Below are 19,593 nucleotides of genomic sequence, written 5' to 3'. Positions count from 1 at the left end.
TAAATCTTAACAGACCACAATTCTGGTCTAAAGCTGTTTTGTACCCTCACTCTGTCTGCAGAACTTGCTGGTTTTCAGTCAAACCTACAACCAAATGATCAAAATCCCTCCTCCTCCTCCAAGAGTGTTCTTCGGTGAATTGAATAAGAGGGTGTTGTCCTTACACCTTCAGTTATAGTTCAGTAAACCTTTGAAATGCATTCCAGTTGGTTTTTCTCCAGTGTGCCGGCACCATGTTGCCCTCTCATCCCCCTGTTAACTTGTTTTTCCTGTTTACTTCCCTGTAAATATAGCTCCCAGTTTGTTTGGAACACAATGCTTAATTTACATATGGGAGTGATAATTACCTTCCCTTTAGTCTGGAAGAAATATGTTTCTCCCTTGGATATGTATTTGAAAGTATAATATCAGTAGAAAATATGTAATTCCTCATATAGTGTCAATGCACACATTTCACTATGATATTAATGACCAATGTGTGTCACCACCTTTCATGTGATACCTTACAAGACATTTGCTGGATAAATACTATAAATGGTGTTAGATGTAGTGAGTTTGTCAGTCCTGTTAGGAGTTGCTGACACAGAGTTTACTGAACCCTTTGCCAGCTGGCACCAATGGCTGTATCACAGAACTCCACCAGGGTCTCTTTTGAGAAGGAGGAGGGGAGGTCAAAGTAGAGGAGGACTCTAGCTCATTAGAAAGCTTGGTGGAGAGTTACACCACTGACTTCCTGAGGAAACTACAATCCATCGGTGATTTTCCAGAAAACACCATCCTGGCCACTATGGACGTAGCAGCCCTCTACACCAATATTCCACACAAAGATGGACTACAAGCTATCAGGAACAGTATCCCTGATAATGTCACAGCTAACCTGGTGGCTGAACTTTGTGATTTTGTCCTCACCCACAACTATTTCACATTTGGGGACAATATATACCTTCAAGTCAGCGGCACTGCTATGGGTACCCGCATGGCCCCACAATATGCCAACATTTTTATGGTTGACTTAGAACAACGCTTCCTTAGCTCTCGTCCCCTAACGCCCCTACTCTACTTGCGTTACATTGATGACATCTTCATCATCTGGACCCATGGAAAAGAAGCCCTTGAGGAATTTCACCATGATTTCAATAATTTCCATCCCACCATCAACCTCAGCCTAGATCAATCCACACAAGCGGTCCATTTCCTGGACACTACTGTGCTAATAAGCGATGGTCACATAAATACCACCCTATACCGGAAACCTACTGACCGCTACACTTACCTACATGCCTCCAGCTTCCATCCAGGACACACCACACGATCCATTGTCTACAGCCAAGCTCTAAGATATAACCGCATTTGCTCCAATCCCTCGGATAGAGACAAGCACCTACAAGATCTCTATCAAGCATTCTTAAAACTACAATACCCACCTGCTGAAGTGAAAAAACAGATTGACAGAGCCAGACGAGTACCCAGAAGTCACCTCCTACAAGACAGGCCCAACAAAGAAAATAACAGAACACCACTAGCTGTCACCTTCAGCCCCCAACTAAAACCTCTCCAGCGCATCATCAGAGATCTACAACCTATCCTGAAAGATGATCCTTTACTCTCACAGATCTTGGGAGACAGACCTGTCCTCGCTTACAGACAACCCCCCAATCTAAAGCAAATACTCACCAGCAACCACACATCACTGAACAAAACCACTAACCCAGGAACCTATCCTTGTAACAAACCCAGATGCCAACTCTGTCCACATATCTATTCAAGTGACATCATCATAGGACCTAATCATATCAGCCATACCATCAGGGGCTCGTTCACCTGCACATCTACCAATGTGATATATGCCATCATGTGCCAGCAATGCCCCTCTGCCATGTACATTGGCCAAACCGGACAGTCTCTACGCAAAAGAATTAATGGACACAAATCTGACATCAGGAATCAAAATACTCAAAAACCAGTGGGAGAACACTTTAACCTGTCTGGTCATTCAGTGACAGACCTGCGGGTGGCTATATTACAACAGAAAAACTTCAAAAACAGATTCCAACGGGAGACTGCTGAGCTAGAATTGATATGCAAACTAGACACAATCAACTCCGGTTTGAATAAGGACTGGGAATGGCTGAGCCATTACAAACATTGAATCTATCTCCCCTTGTAAGTATTCTCACACTCCTTAACTGTCTGTACTTGGCTAGCTTGATTATCACTTCAAAAGTTTTTTTCTCTTAATTAATTGGCCTCTCAGAGTTGGTAAGACAACTCCCACCTGTTTATGCTCTCTGTATGTGTGTATATATATCTCCTCAATATATGTTCCATTCTATATGCATCCGAAGAAGTGGGCTGTAGTCCACGAAAGCTTATGCTCTAATAAATTTGTTAGTCTCTAAGGTGCCACAAGTACTCCTGTTCTTCTTTTTGCGGATACAGACTAACACGGCTGCTACTCTGAAACTTTTAAGGATATAGCCTCATCACAAGGTGCAGTGAATTAAGATTAGAAATCACTGTACAGCAGAACAAGAATATACCTCATGGTACTATGAGTCAGACTCTGGATGCAATGATTAGAGCTGGTTTTGAAATTTTCAACATTTTTAGAGAAAATCTGAAGGTTTTTTTAGCCCATTTGTGACCAGCCCTATCAGTAGTGACTGACAAAGAATCATTTGAATGCTGCTGCACTGAGTACAGAATGGGAGTTAGCCAATCTAAGTTTCTCATAGGCAGTCCAAATGCCTCTCCTTCTGGCTATGGAATGTGGCTGTTAAAATGACTTGCCATTTCATATCAAATGCAGAGTATGACTTACTCAGACTGCATTTCATAATTAGACCTTCCCATCCTGGGACATAACCTCAGGGTAAGGAAAGGGTATTCTGGGTTCATGGTGCATTCCCTTCTCTTTGGAAAGTGCAAAAGACCAGCAGCAATTACCTGTATGCCAGGCCACCTGGTGCTCACTGTTGATTCTGAGTCATCTCTGGCCATGCAGTTGGGATTCCAAGGTTTCCTGTCTTAAATGTTGACATTTATTCAGTTGCAGACTATATTAAATTGCAGTTTGCTCTGTATTTCCATAACTTGCTATAAAATGGCCCTTGTTTGGACTGTCACTATTAATAAATAATTAATAAATATCCATTTTAAAAATATCCCAAAATACGTTACAAAATATTGGTCTGCTGTACACCATATTCTAAAGAAAGATCTACCTCTGTTTAGAACCTTTCCTGACCTCTGGGCTGAAAAAAACCCAAAATAAAGTATTAACAAAAACACAGTTGACTGCCAAAGGAAATGAGTTCCTGTAAGGACTGAAACAATAAGGCTCCTCTGTACTGAACTCTCAGAGGGAATATGCTGCATTTCCTCCTGTTCTTTATCAGAGTCCCCAAAATAAGTTGGAATGGGCAGTGACTTTGCACAGTCTCTGCACACCTTTTCCACTTACCAATTAGGGCCTGCCTCACAGAAAGAGAACACACCCTGCCTGGCTCTGCAAGGAAATTCCAGTGCGACAGATTACAAGCATGAAGCTGCTTGGAGCTGCCTTTCTCTCCCTGGCTGTGTTCAGCATCTGCACCGCAAATGGTAAGAGTGCACTGTTCTCTGTCACTACTTTGACTTTCTTGGTAAGCAGCTAAGTGCCCTCGGGCACAGTTATCGCTTTATGGGTTTCTGCTAGTGAAGGCTTCACCCCACTGTACTATAGCAGCTCAGTGGTTCATTCTCACATATATGGGCTGAGTAACTGCATTTGGAGGAAGAGGCACTGCCAGGAGGACACTGTTTTTTAATTGAATTAAATGTCTATAGTGAAAATAGTATAGTGACCAATTGGTTTCTGTGACATATCTCTGTCCAGCTGTCATGAGCCTCCCAAACCTGAGGGATTAAAAGCACCCAGCAAGTGGGAAAAGCCATTTACTCAAAAATGTTTTTCCCCTTCTCCTTTGAAAAATATCTTTTGGGGGACTTTTAAAAGGAATTGAAATGTTTGTCAGATTTGAAAATACCACTTAACACATTAGGGAACTTACAGTGGACTCTGCGTGTCCTAGTGTAACCCTGCTTACTTAATTGGAATTACACCAGCAATGAATTTGGGCAAGTCTGCTTATCAGAAGCCAGCGTATGTTGACCCCAAATACATGTAGTCTTGTAGCATTCCTCCAGTGTAATCCCACAATGCCCAGGGCAGTAATGTCTGAGTTCTGCAATGTGAAAAAGTGACTCCCGCCTCCAAATACTTGATGATATTACTAGGTGACATAATGGCCATTGACCTGCTTTTTCTAATGTTTTTCTGTGTAAAAGTTTGTGTACTTTCAAAGCAGAATAAATTACTTTTCACGAGGAGGGAAGCAACTATAACTTAAACTATCATCTCATCATCTTTATCAAGGATTAATTTGAAAACACAGCTGATTTTCTTCTCTCTCATTTCGTTGGCCCATTATGCAGAAGATCTGTAGTCATAGCTTTTACAGATATCATTAGAGCAGATGGCTTTCAATGACTGGCTACTAACCTGGGAACAGAAACTCTGTTATTAAAGGATTAAGTAATTGCAGGCACTGTGTCCTCAAACTTTTACTTGGGTTATGTGTTAGAAATTGACGCACAAATAAACAAGTGTGTCTTGTGTGGTGTCACTTGTGTTTTTATTCTGGCTCATTGTTGTTAAAAACGTGATGGACATTGACATGTAATGTTGTTGCTACAGGAAAATTTGCTTTTCAAACCCTGCCAGATTAGTATGAACTCTGAAAGTACGTGTTTGGGCTGCTATTTATGCTCTGTCTGCTGTGGTTAGAATGAGCAGCCTTCTTGCCATTAAAAAAAGAACAGGAGTACTTGTGGCACCTTAGAGACTAACAAATTTATTAGAGCATAAGCTTTCGTGGACTACAGCCCACTTCTTCGGAGAAGTGGGCTATAGTCCACGAAAGCTTATGCTCTAATAAATTTGTTAGTCTCTAAGGTGCCACAAGTACTCCTGTTCTTCTTTTTGCGGATACAGACTAACACGGCTGTTACTCTGAAACTTCTTGCCATTGTTAAACCTTGAATTCATTGCAGGTCGTTTGAAAAGCAAGGTGGAATTAGTTCGGTAGGTGCAGGCTCAACATAAAAGCCTATTAGAAAGCAACATGCACAGGTTAAAGGAGATGCAAAGGAGAGCTATGGTTTCTGTAGAATGCATTTCCTAACACCTCTCCTGCGGCTGAATGGGAATAATTGGGTAGTGCAGTAACAGTTCAGCTCCTCATGCTGAATTAGCAAATATCATCAAGTAATGGACATTTGCTTTTAACTATTGTATTCTGTTAAAAAAATCTTAAGCTCAAGGCAGACATGCTGAAACTCCATTGATAAAATAATAAGAAAAAATGAAGACCATGTGTGGGAAAAATACAAGTCATATGTCTCCATCTCTATCATACAAAAGAAACATGAGTGGAGCTGGAAAACTTCATAAATTGATAATCTGTGGAGGACAGAAAGGAATCCACTCCTGTTTGACACAATCTTATTTAAAGGGACACTATCAACTTGAAATCTGATCAGTTTCAAAAAATGAGATGAGCAAATTCAGGTACTACACTTGCTACTGAATCCCCCTGCTAGTTTCTGTTATTTTATAATTCCACTTTCCAATTTTTAAAAAATATTTTTCTCCCCTATTGCCGTGTGAAAGACCCACCCAGAGACTATATGGGGAGAGTGAAACTGTTATACACACAAAGTTCTGTCAAATGCTTGAAGTGTACAAATTGAGAAAATTGAGGATTATTTTTCCTTTAATTTCATTTGATTACAATAATCCTAGGTGTTCTTTGTAACAACAGCAGGTAAAAAATGTCAGGCAGTAACTTTGATTTAAGTTGACAGTGTCCCTTTAAGTAAAATGCAGTTATGGCAATCTCACTTTTTTTTTTTTTTAAGTCAGGTGACATATGTTCACTATTTTCCCATCTTAGGAACCTAGTAAGTGGCCCTCTCAAAGCTAACTGGCTGCTCCTCTAGTCTCTGAGAGTATGCTTTCGTTGCAGCTAGCAGTGACTTGGGTGGAAAGACTCATGGTGGTGGAGCTCGTGCTAGAGTGGGAAGTTGCAGCTCTGGCAGAAATTCTGGCTAGCCACTCAAGCTCAGATCCAGAGCCTTGAGTTGCAACCCCCATGCTGCTGTTTTTAGCAAGCTAGCTCCACATCCGCTATCTTGAGTGTCTGCCAGGGGTAGGAGTGTTGCGTTCAGCTGCACTTTAGACATACCCTGAAGACTTTCAATGGTCTCCCCTTCTCATATCTTCAGATAATGTATGGCCTTTCACAATTGTCTAGGAGCATTATAGGGTGAGTGGGGAGGGCAAAAATCACCCTCTGAAGCATCAGGTATTGACTACCAATGGAGGCAGGAAATGACAGAGCCGCTTTTTGCGTCTCCCTGTCCTAATGTGTGTTGGGTGCCTTCAAATGCATCTCAAAACTGTATAGTCCCGTATGCATCCCTTTTTGTGCAATGGAGTGTAAATATTCCCACATTCTGGCAAAAGACTTCGTCCCACTTTGTAGGAGGCACTGTCACAGTCTCTACGCAAAAGAATAAATGGACACAAATCTGACATCAGGAACCATAATATTCAAAAACCAGTAGGAGATCACTTCAGTCTCTCTGGTCACTCAGTAACAGACTTAAAGGTGGCAATTTTGCAACAGAAAAGCTTCAAAAACAGACTCCAACGAGAAACTGCTGAACTTGAATTAATATGCAAACTAGATACCATCAATTTAGGCTTAAATAGAGATGGGGAATAGCTGAGCCATTACATACATTGAATCTATATCCCCATGTTAAGTATCCTCTTACCTCTTGTCAAACTGTCTGATATGGGCTATCTTGATTATCACTACAAAAGTTTTTTTTCTCCTGCTGATAATATCTCATCTTAATTAATTAGCCTCTTAGGATTGGTAGGGCAACTCCCACCTTTTCATGTTCTCTGTATGTGTATATATATCTCCTCACTATATGTTCCTTTCTATGCATCCGATGAAGTGGGCTGTAGCCCACGAAAGCTGATGCTCAAATAAATTTGTTAGTCTCTAAAGTGCCACAAGTACTCCTGTTCTTTTTGTGGATACAGACTAACATGGCTGCTACTCTGAAACCTGTCATATTTTAGAATTATATTTAGTGGAAATTATAGATTCAGCCAAACCATAGCCTAAGAGGTGAACACTCCCATCCCAACACTATGGAGAAGTTTGGAACTGCATCCAAATTGTGCATCTTGGGCCTGACTCTCATTGTAATGTTTGCGATTTGTGGATTTGTCTGGAACCTCTCCACACACATACAAATACAACTGTTATGATCTGCAGTGTTTTTGAATGTTTTCCCCAAAAGGACATGCAGTTGTCATATTCCTTAGCCTGCAGGGGTGAACTGCAGCTTGATGAGTCCTGAACTCAACCTCCTGCAAGAAACAAATACAGAGAGAGAGAGAGAGAGAGAGAGAGGTTGGCAGCCCCACAGAACTGGAGAATTTTAGGATTTAAATTCAGTCTGTGAGCTAGCAATATTTTCCTAATATTTTTCCAATAGTTTTGGATATGAAATTCTTTGGACTCTCATGCATTTTGACAGGCAGTCACCCTCCACAAGTGTATTATTGGAGGCTGGATGAATCTAGAGATGTTCAGGATCCAAAATAATAGCCCCAGAAACTTCCTGACAACTCAACTCTAGTCTAAAGACGTCTCTTCAGCCCTCTGGATCCCAAACTTCACAGTGGACTTGGGAATTCCTTGATTATAGAATTAAAGGGTTCTGGCCTAACCACAGTTCCCACTATCCCAGTCTCCACCAAAATAAACATATACCGTAGCACAGAAATCCTGGGCTGATTCCTCATGCTTCCAACTACCTATTACCTGGGGAAAAGATCTGACAGGTAGGTGGGGCAGCTGGGAGAGAAATTGGGCCAAAGAGATAATTGGGATCATAGAATATCAGGGTTGGAAGGGACCTCAGGAGGTCATCTAATCCAACCCCCTGCTCAAAGCAGGACCAACCCCAATTAAATCATCCCAGCCAGGGCTCTTTGTCAAGCCAGGCCTTAAAAACCTCTAAGGATGGAGATTCCACCACCTCCCTACGTAACCTGTTCCAGTGCTTCACCAGCTTTCTAGTGAAATAGTTTTTCCTAATATCCAACCTAGACCTTCTCCACTGCAACTTGAGACCATTGCTGCTTGTTCTATCATCTGCCACCACTGAGAACAGCCGAGCTCCATCCTCTTTGGAACCCCCCTTCAGGTAGTTGAAGGCTGCTATCAAACCCCCCCCCCCCACTCTTCTGTATACTAAATAACCCCAGTTCCCTCAGCCTCTCCTCATACGTCATGTGCCCCCCAAATCATTTTCGTTGCCCTCCGCTGGACTCTTTCCAATTTGTCCACATCCTTTCTGTAGTGGGGGCCCAAAACTGGACGCAATACCAGTGCTGAATAGAGGGGAATAATCACTTTCCTTGATCTGTTAGCAGTGCTCCTACTAATGCAGCCCAATATGTCGTTAGCCTTCTTGGCAACAAGGGGACACTGTTGACTCATATCCAGCTTCTCATCCACTGAAATCCCCAGGTCCTTTTCTGCAGAATTGCCACTTAGCCAGTCAGTCCCCAGCCTGTAGCAGTACATGGGATTCTTCCATCCTAAGTGCAGGACTCTGCACTTGTCCTTGTTGATCCTAATCAGATTTCTTTTAGCCCAATCCTCCAATTTGTCTAGGTCGCTCTAGATCTGATCCCTACCCTGCAGCATATCTACCTCTCCCCCCCAGCTTAGTATCATCTGCAAACTTGCTGAGGGTGCAATTCATCCCATCATCCAGATCATTAATGAAGATGTTGAATAAAACCAACCCCAGGACTGACCCCTGAGGCACTCCGCTTGATACCGGCTGCTAACTGGACATTGAGCTGTTGATCACTTCCGTTGAACCCAATGCTCTAGCCAGCTTTTTATCCACCTTATAGTCCATTCATCCAATCCATACTTTAACTTGCTGGGAAGAATACTGTGGGAGACCGTATCAAAAGCATTGCTAAAGTCAAGATATACCACATCCACCGCTTTCCCCATATTCACAGAGCCAGTTATCTCGTCATAGAAGGCAATCAGGTTGGTCAGACATGACTTTCCCTTGGTGAATCCATGTTGACTGTTCCTGATCACCTTCCTCTCATCCAACTGCTTCAAAATGGATTCCTTGAGGACCTGTTCCATGATTTTTCCAGGGACTGAGGTGAGGCTGACCGGTCTTTAGTTCCCCAGATTCTCCTCCTTCCCTTTATTAAAGATGGGCACTATATTTGCCTTTTTCCAATCGTCCAGGACCTCCCCTGATCACCATGAGTTTTCAAAGATAAAGGCCAATGGCTCTGCAATCATATCAGCCAACTCCTTCAGCACCCTTGGATGCATTAGATCTGGACCCATGGACTTGTGCATGTCCAGCTTTTCTAAATAGTCCTTAACCTGTTCTTTCACCACTGAGGGCTACTCACCTCCTCCCCATACTGTGCTGCCCAGTGCAACAGTCTGGGAGCTGACCTTGTCTGTGAAGACCAAAGCAAAAAAAGCATTGAGTACTTTAGATTTTTCCACATCATCTGTCACTATGTTGCCTCTGCCATTCAGTAAGGGTCCCACACTTTCCCTGACCACCTTCTTCTTGCTAATATACCTGTAGAAACCCTTCTTGTTACCCTTCACATCCCTTGCTAGGAGCAACTCCAATTGTGCTTTGGCCTTCCTGATTACACCGCTGCATGCTCTAGCAATATTTTTATACTCCTCCCTGGTCATCTGTCCAAATTTTCACTTCTTGTAAGCTTGTTTTTGGGTTTAAGCTCACTGAAGATTTCTCTGTTAAGCCAAGCTGGTCGTCTGACATATTTGCTATTCTTTCTGCACATCGGAATGGTTTGTTCCTGCGCCCTCAATAAGGCTTCTTTAAAATACAGCCAACTCTCCTGGACTCCTTGCCCCCTCATATTAGCCTCCCAGGGAATCCTGCTCATAAGTTTCCTAAGGGAGTCTAAGTCTGCTTTTCTGAAGTCCAGGGTCCGTATTCTGCTGCTCTCCTTTCTGCCTTTTGTCAGGATCCTGAACTCACCATCCCATGGTCACTGCTGCCCAGGTTGCCAACCACTTCTACTTCCCCTACCAATTCTTCCCTGTTTGTGAGCAGCAGGTCAAGAGGAGCATGCGCCCTAGTTGGTTCCTCCAACACTTGCACCAGGAATTTGTCCCCAACACTCTCCAAAAACTTCCTGGATTGTCTGTGCACTGCTGTATTGCTCTCCCAGCAGATGTCAGGGTGATTGAAGTCCCTCATGAGAACCAGGGCCAGTGATCTGGAAACTTCTGTTAATTGTCTGAAGAAAGTCTCGTCTACCTCATCCTCCTGGTCTGGTGGTCCAAAGCAGACGCCCACCATGACATTACCCTTGTTGCTCTGACCTCTAAACTTAACCCAAAGACTCTCAAGAGGCTTTTCTCCAGTATCATACTGGAGTTCTGAGCAATCATACTGCTCTCTTACATACAGTGCAACTCCTCCACCTTTTCTCCTCTCCCTGTCCTTCCTGAACAGTTTATACCCATCCATGACAGTGCTCCAGTCATGTGAGTTACCCCACCAAGTCTCTGTTATTCCAATCACATCATAGTTCCTTGACTGTGCCAGGACTTCCAATTCTTCCTGCTTGTTTCTCAGGCTTCTTGTGTTCATCTACATGCGCCTAAGATAACTAGCCAATTGCCCCACTTTCTCAGTATGAATCAGGAGGCCTCCCCTGTTTGTACCCTCCTCCTTGTGTTTCCTCCTGGTATCCCACTTCCTCACTTACCTCCTGGCCTAGGTCACCATCCCCCAGCGAACCTAGTTTAAAGCCCTCCTCACTAGGTTCGCAAGCCTGCCTGCGAAGATGCTCTTCCCTCTCTTTGTTAGGTGGATTCCATCTCTTCCTAGTATTCCTTCTTCCTGGAACAACATCCCATGGTCGATGAATCCAAAGCTCTCTCTCTGACACCACCTGCGTAACCACACATTTACCTGCACAATTTGATGGTGCCTACCTTTGATGATCAAATACAGACACTCCTTCTGAGTCAGCACCAAGGTTTATTTTCCTGAAGAAATAAACCATGACTAAAGTGAAGCTTGTTCTCTAATTTTTTTCAGTGGAGTGTAGGCGTTAGCATGTGCTTATAGAATAATACCTAGCACTTCTACAATGCATCTCTTCTTCAAAGCACAGTACATATATTCACTAAGCACCTGATTCTGACAGTGAGTAGCACTTTGCCCTCCAAGCACTCCTGTCAAAATCAGGCATTCGAAACAAACAGAAGAACTTGCAGAGAAAGGTACTATTAAATTACTGTGGGTGGGCAGGTGTGTGGGATGGGGGTGGGGCAGAATTTTGCACTACAGGCCTGATCCAAAGGGCACTGAAGTCATTTGAAGTCTTTCCATTGATTTAATTAGCCTTTGTGTCAAACCCTAAATGAGATGGACCTAAACCAAATCCCCCAGATCTGAACACTACTAAGCTTTGTGGGTCACCCCATCTCTATAACCAGACAAACCAAACTGCCAGATTCTAGCTTTGCAGCTTGAGACAAATGATACTAATTAACAGGAGCACTTTCAAGTGATGGTTGTTGGCATTTCTATTTAGATGTGCTTTAAGTTTGTAAGTATCATTAATTGTAGCCTGAAAAGATAGACAAACTGTTCTCCTCTCCTTACCTCACCCATGTCCCCATATACACAAACCTTCATTTGTTTTAGGAACTAGATGCAAAGGGAACCATTTTTTTTTTGAGCTATTGCAACACTTGAATATGTTTTCTTCCCATTTTGTGTTCCTTTCCCCTCCTATTTTGGTTGAGACCTCAAATGCTGTAACAGGTCATCAGTTTAGTTGTGCAAACTCAAGAAATTGAATAGGCTTTGGGTAGCTGGCTGAATTTTGGATGCTTATCTGAACTGAACTTGAACTTGCACTCTAAACATTTTGGGATTTGTCGGTTGTTAGTAGGTGGGGACATCTGAAATCAATTTTGCAAGATGGACATTTTCAAACATCAAATTGCAGTAAATGGAATTTACTCTAGCTTTAATTGAGCTCTAGTTCCTGGGCAGGTGGTTTTCTCCCTCCTGACACATTCCTTTGACTCATTACTGCTGTCTCATGTTGGGCCAATAATGGCTTGTGGATTTCAAAGGTAAACTTACGATTTTTGTTTTGTTCCATAGGATGTTTTACTCCCAAACACAAAGTCAGGTTCAACTGGTGGATAAGATAAGGAAACACAAGCTGAGAGTAGAAATAGCTCACTTGACTGGTGAGCAGGGCATGATGTGCAGCCAGAACAAATGGAAGCTGGATCCTTAGGGCATATTAAATTCAGCCACCTCTGGCTGCAAACATGACACTATATAATATTAAAAATACGAAACTAGAGGCTGTCTTGCTTTCATACATTTTCTCACTTGAAATGATTTTGGTGTATTTTTTTCTGTCTCCTATATCTGGACCAAATCCAGAGGACTTTATCCAGGCAAAATATCCACTGAAATCAATGAGCTTTTCCTAATTAAAGAATGAGTAAGAAGCTCAGTGTTTGACCTTCTGTTTACCTACATGCTTATCTCCAACCTCTGCAAAAATCTGTAGATACATAAATGACAAAACTCTTTTGAGACCTACTGTCTCCTACTAGACTAAAGAAGGTTCTAACTGGTGACATTCTGCCGTGAAACTGTCATTATAGCTTAAAGAATGTTCAGACCACAGAGCATCAACCCACAGAGAGATGTTACTGATTTTGTACTGCAGTGAACTTCTGATTTTTCTGCTGAAGCAAATTTAAGACCGATCATCTTTTTATAAATCCCATGTTTAAAAATGTACATGGTCATTGGTTAGTAAAAAGGTCTGTTGGGGTTGGGATGCTATAAAACTATGGCCACTGCTGGAGAAATTCTGCCCTGACTAAAACTCTCGGCAAAACTGTCAAAATTCACTAGGATTGCGAGGGGTGTCATTTAACGCAGAACTCGGCCCAGTGGATATGGAGGAGCTGTTGCTTCCATACAGCAAGTCAGGAATCTAGTCCAGGCTCTAATACAATCCCATAATCTTCTCTTGGCAAGCCCAGGACCAGGCCAGCATGCAAAGAAACAGGTATCCCATTCTTAAACTGGGGGATTGGAATCCCTGGGCCAGATTTTGGCCTGTGAGATAAGCCATTTGAATTGCTCCAGTAGTGCATAAGGCCCCTTAAAGAGGAAATGGGTCCAGTTCTCCTGTGACTGGTTAGTTCCTTCCCAACTAGGCCTGAGAGAGAGCACCTGGCCTCTATGAAGACTCAGGCAGCAGTTGTGAAAGGGGAATAGGGAAGGAGCAGTAAGTAGCTGGTGACAGTTGCCTGTCAGGAGCTCTATGAGACTCAAGAGAGCAGTAGTTAAGAGCAGCTGGTGAAGAGACCTAGTGCAGAGAGAGAACTGTTGGGAGAGTGCTATGGATAGGAGTTGCTGGAGAGAAATGGCCAGAGTGAGGGAACCCTGCTGCGTAGAAAACTTGTGCAGAGAATCCTCGATAAAGGGGAAGAACCAGCTCAGTCAGTGCAGGCTGAGCCCAGGAACCAGAGAGTTGATTCTGGGAGGTTCCCATGAGCAGGGGTGGGACTCCAAGCAAAGAGGCCCGAGGAGTGGAATGCTGCAGGGAACCCTCATGCAGAACAGTTGGAGTTGAGGGCTGTGAGAGAAGAGCTGCAAGAAGCATGGAGAATTGCCAGAGATGTGGAGGCCCTGGAATAGGGGCATAGTAATTGGAGGAATTGTTGACTCGTGGATGTGTGGCTTGGAGATGGGCCCCGGAGTGCAGGGCAGGAGGACCGCTGCATGTTAACCTGCCTTACTTTGGGATTGGAGGGCGGGGGTGAGAATTCTGACTTGGAGGAGCTTGTTGAAGGTGGAATTGTAGTAATTATTCCTGGGTTCAGGTCTAGAATTGGACTCTGAGAGGGACAATGTTCCTTTTCCAGGAGGGGGACATGACTATTAGGGTACATCTACACTACAGGGGGGAGTCGATTTAAGATACGCAAATTCAACTACATGAATAGCGTAGCTGAATTCGACATATCGCAGCCGACTTACCCCGCTGTGAGGACGGCGGCAAAATCGACTTCTGCGGCTTTCTGTCGGCGGCGCTTACTCCCACCTCCGCTGGTGGAGTAAGATCCCCGAGAGGTCGATTTCTACCTGCCGATTCAGGCGGGTAGTGTAGACCTAGCCTTAGTCTAATCTGTGGTGAAGAAGATGGGCAGCTTGGTTGGCTCCAGGGACTGTAGGAGAAAACAGACAGGACTCACCTGTATCTCCACAGTCATGCAGGAGGGCAGCCTGGTGGTGGCAGCCCTTTTATACGATACCTTCTTAAACAGTCAACTGGCAATTCACTTTGTCTCAGAGAACTCCTCAGTGGTGTACAGCTGGAGACCTAGCAAAGAGTGGACATGCCCAGTAACAAAAAGGAAACACGTGGGACTGAGCATGTTTAAATATGACACCATCTCTATATCATCTGTTGCTGATCTCTTTTCCAGTATGTCTGGGAAAGGAGAGGGCGTGGCTGGAGAACACTATGATGCCTGGCTGGTATAATGGCCCTTACAGGGCTCACACTGGTTTAGCTTATGGGGCTTGAGCCGAGAGTGCCCTAAATAGTGCCAGGCATGAATCAGCCATTGGCCAGCCACAGGTTTGAGGGGAGAGCAAAATAAATAAATAAATAAATAAAGGCAAAAGCCATCACTTCCACCCTGAAGTGTACCCCAAATGCTGATCTCATGCATCTGAGGATTCAAGCCCCTAACTATATGTACTCTTCAGCTGCCATGCTAGAATATACTAGTGTACTAAGCATTATATATTGAACTAATAAATATGGGTGGGATTTTCAATGAAGTGCCTCAGGGAGTGAGGCACTTAATTCACATTGACTGTTGAGCCCCTCCCCCCAATCCCTTCCATGTGTTGATAAAGTATTTTCAAAACAACGTTTAATCTCATTTACACTTGCACTAGGATGTTCTGGGGTGTTTGCTGTAGATTGTAGATAGCAGCACACTGCAGGTGGCTGAGAGCAAGAAGCAAATACCAAAGTGGTATTTTCTCATCACATACATAGACTGTAGCCTTTCTGCCTAGCCTTATCATTCTAATGAAATTGTTCATCTTGCCAGCATGGGAGATATACTCCAGCATTGCTAGCCTACAAGATATTTAATCCTTTTAAAGAGCACATTCAGTTTGTATTAACATCTCAAGTGCACAGAGTTGAAGTTTTTTTGAAGAACACTGGTGCAATTCAAGCATTAGGGTTAAGTTAATTGAATCATTGGTTGTCTTAATGAGTTGTTAATTCTTTCTTCTTATCATTTTTAGCAGAATATTAATATACCAAAGGGATCCATATTTGGGCTTGACATGTATGGCTAGTGAGGCAACACTAACTAACATGCCAAAATCCTTGATTTTTAGCTAGTCCGGGGAAAACAGTGGCAGTAAGGTTAGCATCTGCTGCCTTCCTGGCCAAAGAATCTAGCTCTTTTCTATATAATAATTTATATACAATTTTATAATGTAATTACCCTCCTGGTCTGAGATATGAATTTTTTGCTTCATAATGACTAGAAATAATCAGTCTGGCATATCCCAGGACTTCCTGACTGCAGGTTTTGCCACGGGTTCCACCCCCCAGTACAGAATGTAGACTTTTCTTTAAAAAATAAATAAATCTTAGCCTTTAAGGCTGCGACGATATTCTTTGCAGTGTAAACAAATACAGTGATTATATGTCAATGGCTGTAGATATCTCAGAGAGATGATTTCAGGCTAAGGGCATTACCCATATTCTCAGCGTGATTGAACTCGGACATAAAATAATGTAAACTTGCTAATTGTTTTGCAGCTGGCCATTTAAGTGAAAAGTTGTTGTTAGAAGCAGTGGGAAAGCTAGTTGCTAACAAGGAACTAGAAAGTCAACACCCTCTAATCCCCCAAAATGATCACATCAAACCCTTCAAGAGAAGAAGGGAAAGAGTAGTTTCATCCCTTCAGCTGTGCCTATAGCTTCAACTGTCCTCTGGCCCAATTACTTCCCCAGATGCCAAAAAGCTCCACATATCCCTCTCAGAGCTGACAAAACTTTCAGCTTCCCCCTGACAGCTTCTCCAGTACGGATGTATTGCTAATACAAAATGCTGCAGCACAATGAAAATTGAATGTTCGCGCAATTGAACTGAATATCGAAGTAAATGACACTGGTGATACTTTAATGATGGTAGTTATTCAGTTTCACAGGGGATTCAATAAAAGTTTCAATTTTAAAATTTGCTTGAGGGCTGCCATGGAAATCCGAGTCCTACAGAATCCAGGGCTCCCTGCTGCAGAATTTAGCTCCAGCTTGTAGTACGGCATGTGAGCCTTGGAAATATATCACTTTAGTGTTGAAAGGATGGCTGCCCAAACACCCTATTATATTAATGCAACTTCAGAGTGTCTTTTTGGGAATGGTGTTCTTTTAACAGCAGGGTGCTGTAGTACATTACTGTATTTGTTGTAGATGCTATTGAGGGCAGAAAATATATTTGCTGAATTACTGGATTCCGTTTGAAGCTGTTGGTTGATGGGGGCTCAAGTGAATATCAAGAGGAAGATCGTTATTAAAATACTTGCAGAATAACGCAGTACTAGAGGTATGCTGCCAATAATTGAAACACTACATATAAGTACCCTGATACACCCCTTTTCATAAGCATGCTAATTTAGTGATGTGGTTGCACCTACTTTGTAATGTCATTGAAATTTAGAGATGAAACTGACTTAATCTGCTAGTATAATGCTGACAGACCCCGGTTGTAGGTGGGCAGGATTGAACCTGGAACCTCTAAAGCTAAATGCATGAGCCTCTACTGCATGAACTAAAAGCCACATGGCTGTTAGCTAAGGCAGTAGCAGATTCATTAATTTCTAAGTGGTCTCGGTGCCACTACATGGGACAGAGCACCTCACCCAAGAGGTGTGTGGGTTACACTAGGACACCTTATCTAGCTGTATCTCTTTCAGCAGACAGTGGCAGCAGTGCCATGCTCTCTATCTCCTCTGTTTCTTCATTGCCTCTGAACAGCATCCTCTTCTGGATGCTGTGTTGACCTACTGCCTCAACTGTTAGTGACACCCACCTCTCCTCTGCGACATCAAATCACACGAGAAAGATACTTGTTTAGAATCTGAACCCAACTGTACCCTCTGGCTGGTGCAGATTCAAAAACAATGACTAATGAGTGGACCCAGTTAGTCAATCTCCATGGTTAGTTAATTCCCCCAGCCATTTGTCTGCGCCCAGTTACAGAAATGAGATATTTTATCCTCTGCATTCACCAGTAGCTAAAGTGATAACAAATACCTAATTTTTGCTTTCTTTAATATTGGGATGTTCTATACCTTCTAGTCCTTGTGGCTTTATTCTAAGCATTGTGGAAAAAGATGAACAGGGACTTAATTCAGTATGGAAGTAAAGTAATTATGAAAGCAATTTCTAACATTCCCACAGAAGTTCATGTGGGAGTCAGGCTGTATCTGAAGCTCCAAACGCAAATGCTTCCGGAGAAATGTCAGCAGCAGAATGGCAAGTGTGGGTGTGGCTGGAGTGAGTGTATAGCAGATACAGGATATGCTAAAAATACATGCATACTAGGAGCAGCTGCAATGACCCCTTCCTGCATTATACAGTTAGGCCAAGTTGAATCTTACTCTATTAGGGTATGTCTACACTATGAAATTAGGTCCATTTTATAGAAGTTGATTTTTAGAAATTGATTTTATACATTTGATTGTGTATGTCCACAGTAAATGTATTAAGTCGGAGGAGTGTGTCCTCACTACCGTGGCTAGCATCAACTTACGGAGCGATGCACTGTGGGTAGCTATCCCACAGTTCCCGCAGTCTCCGCCGCCCATTCGAATTCTGGGTTAAGCTCCCAATGCCTGCAATTTCACGCCTTTTTTCCTGGGTTAGCCGTGCAGACGGCATACCACGGCAAGCATGAGCAAGTGCAGAATGGTGGTAGAATGTGCCTTTGGACGTTTAAAAGCTCACTGGCGCTGTTGGTCAGACCTCAGCACAACCAACATTCCCAGTGTTATTGCTGCTGCTGTGTGCTCCTTAATATCTGTGAGAATAAGGGGGAGACATTTATGGCAGGGTGGGAGGTTGTGGCAAATCGCCTGGCGTCCAATTTTGAGCAGTCAGACACCAGGGTGATTAGAAGAGCACAGCAAGGTGTGCTGCGCATCAGAGAGGCTTTGAAAACCAGTTTCATGACTGGCCAGGCTTTGATGTGACAGTTGTGTGTGTTTCTCCTTGATGCAAACCCGCCCCCTTTGTTGATTTTAATTCCCTGTAAGCCAACCACCCTCCCCCCTTCGAAATAAAATAACTATTGTTTTCAAACCATGCATTCTTTCTTTATTAATTTAAAAAAATGAGATAACGGACAAGGTAGCCCAGGTGGGGTGGGGGAGGAGGGAGGGACAAGGCCACATTGATTATTGTAGCCACACTAAAAATCAAACTGTTTGAATGACAGTCTTCTGTTGCTTGGGCCATCCTCTGGAGTGGAGCAGCTGGGTTCCCTTCCCTCCTCCCCCCCCCGCGTTCTTGGGCGTCTGGGTGAGGAGGCTATGGAACATGGGGAGGAGGGTAGGCAGTTATACAGTGGATGCAGGGGGGGGTCTGTGTTCTTGTTGGCTTTTCTGCAGCTCCAACAGACTCTTCATCATGTCCGTTTGCTCCCCCATTAGCCTCAGCATCGCGTCCTGCCTCCACTCTTTGCACTCACTTAATTCTTTCCTGGCCTCTGCCACTGAATGCCTCCATGCATTAAGCTGTGCCCTATCAGTGCGGGAGGACTGCATGAGCTCAGAAAACATGTCATCGCGAGTGCATTTTTTTCACCTTCTAATCTATTGTTGTTATATCATCTCAGGGATGGAGATGATAGGGAGAGTGTAGAAACATTCTACGCTCTACGATTCTGGGGGGACTGCATGGTCACCTATGCTGCTGCACCACGCTGACCAAACAGGAAATGAAATTCAAAAGTTCCCGGGCTTTTCCTGTGTACCTGGCTAGTGCATCGGAGTTCAAAGTGCTGTCCAGAGCAGTCAAAATGGAGCACTCTAGGATAGCTCCCAGAGGCCAATACCATCGATTTGCATCCACACTACCCCAAATTCGACCCAGCAAGGTCGATTTTAGCACTACTCCCCTCGCTGGGGAGAAGTACAGAAGTTGATTTTAAGAGTCCTTTAGGTTGACGGAATGGGGTTGCTTGTGTAGACGCAGTCATTATAAAATCGACCTAACAAGGCTAAATTTAACCTAACCCTGTTGTGTAGACCAGGGCTTAGAGCTAGCCACAAACCCAT

At 43.4% G+C, this 19,593-nt stretch overlaps 1 protein-coding gene across 6 annotated transcripts in view; it reads left to right on the top strand.

Annotated features, from left to right (window-relative positions):
- The first annotated feature begins 3,439 nt into the window (after positions 1 to 3,439).
- EMCN (endomucin) overlaps positions 3,440 to 19,593 on the top strand; it is a 112,059-nt gene continuing 95,905 nt past the window's right edge. For 2 of the 6 annotated variants that reach the window (XM_054029978.1, XM_054029977.1), the window contains exon 1: positions 3,441 to 3,603. In XM_054029978.1, coding sequence (XP_053885953.1) covers positions 3,543 to 3,603 — 61 coding nt within the window. In that variant the 5' untranslated portion in view covers positions 3,441 to 3,542. Of the gene's footprint in view, positions 3,604 to 19,593 lie in introns of all 6 variants that reach the window. The other 4 variants (XM_054029983.1, XM_054029979.1, XM_054029980.1 and 1 more) reach the window with 3 other exon arrangements.

The sequence above is a fragment of the Malaclemys terrapin genome, chromosome 5 (genome assembly GCF_027887155.1).
Source record: "Malaclemys terrapin pileata isolate rMalTer1 chromosome 5, rMalTer1.hap1, whole genome shotgun sequence".
NCBI lineage: Eukaryota > Metazoa > Chordata > Testudines > Emydidae > Malaclemys > Malaclemys terrapin.
This window is presented reverse-complemented; position numbering and strand designations above follow the sequence as displayed.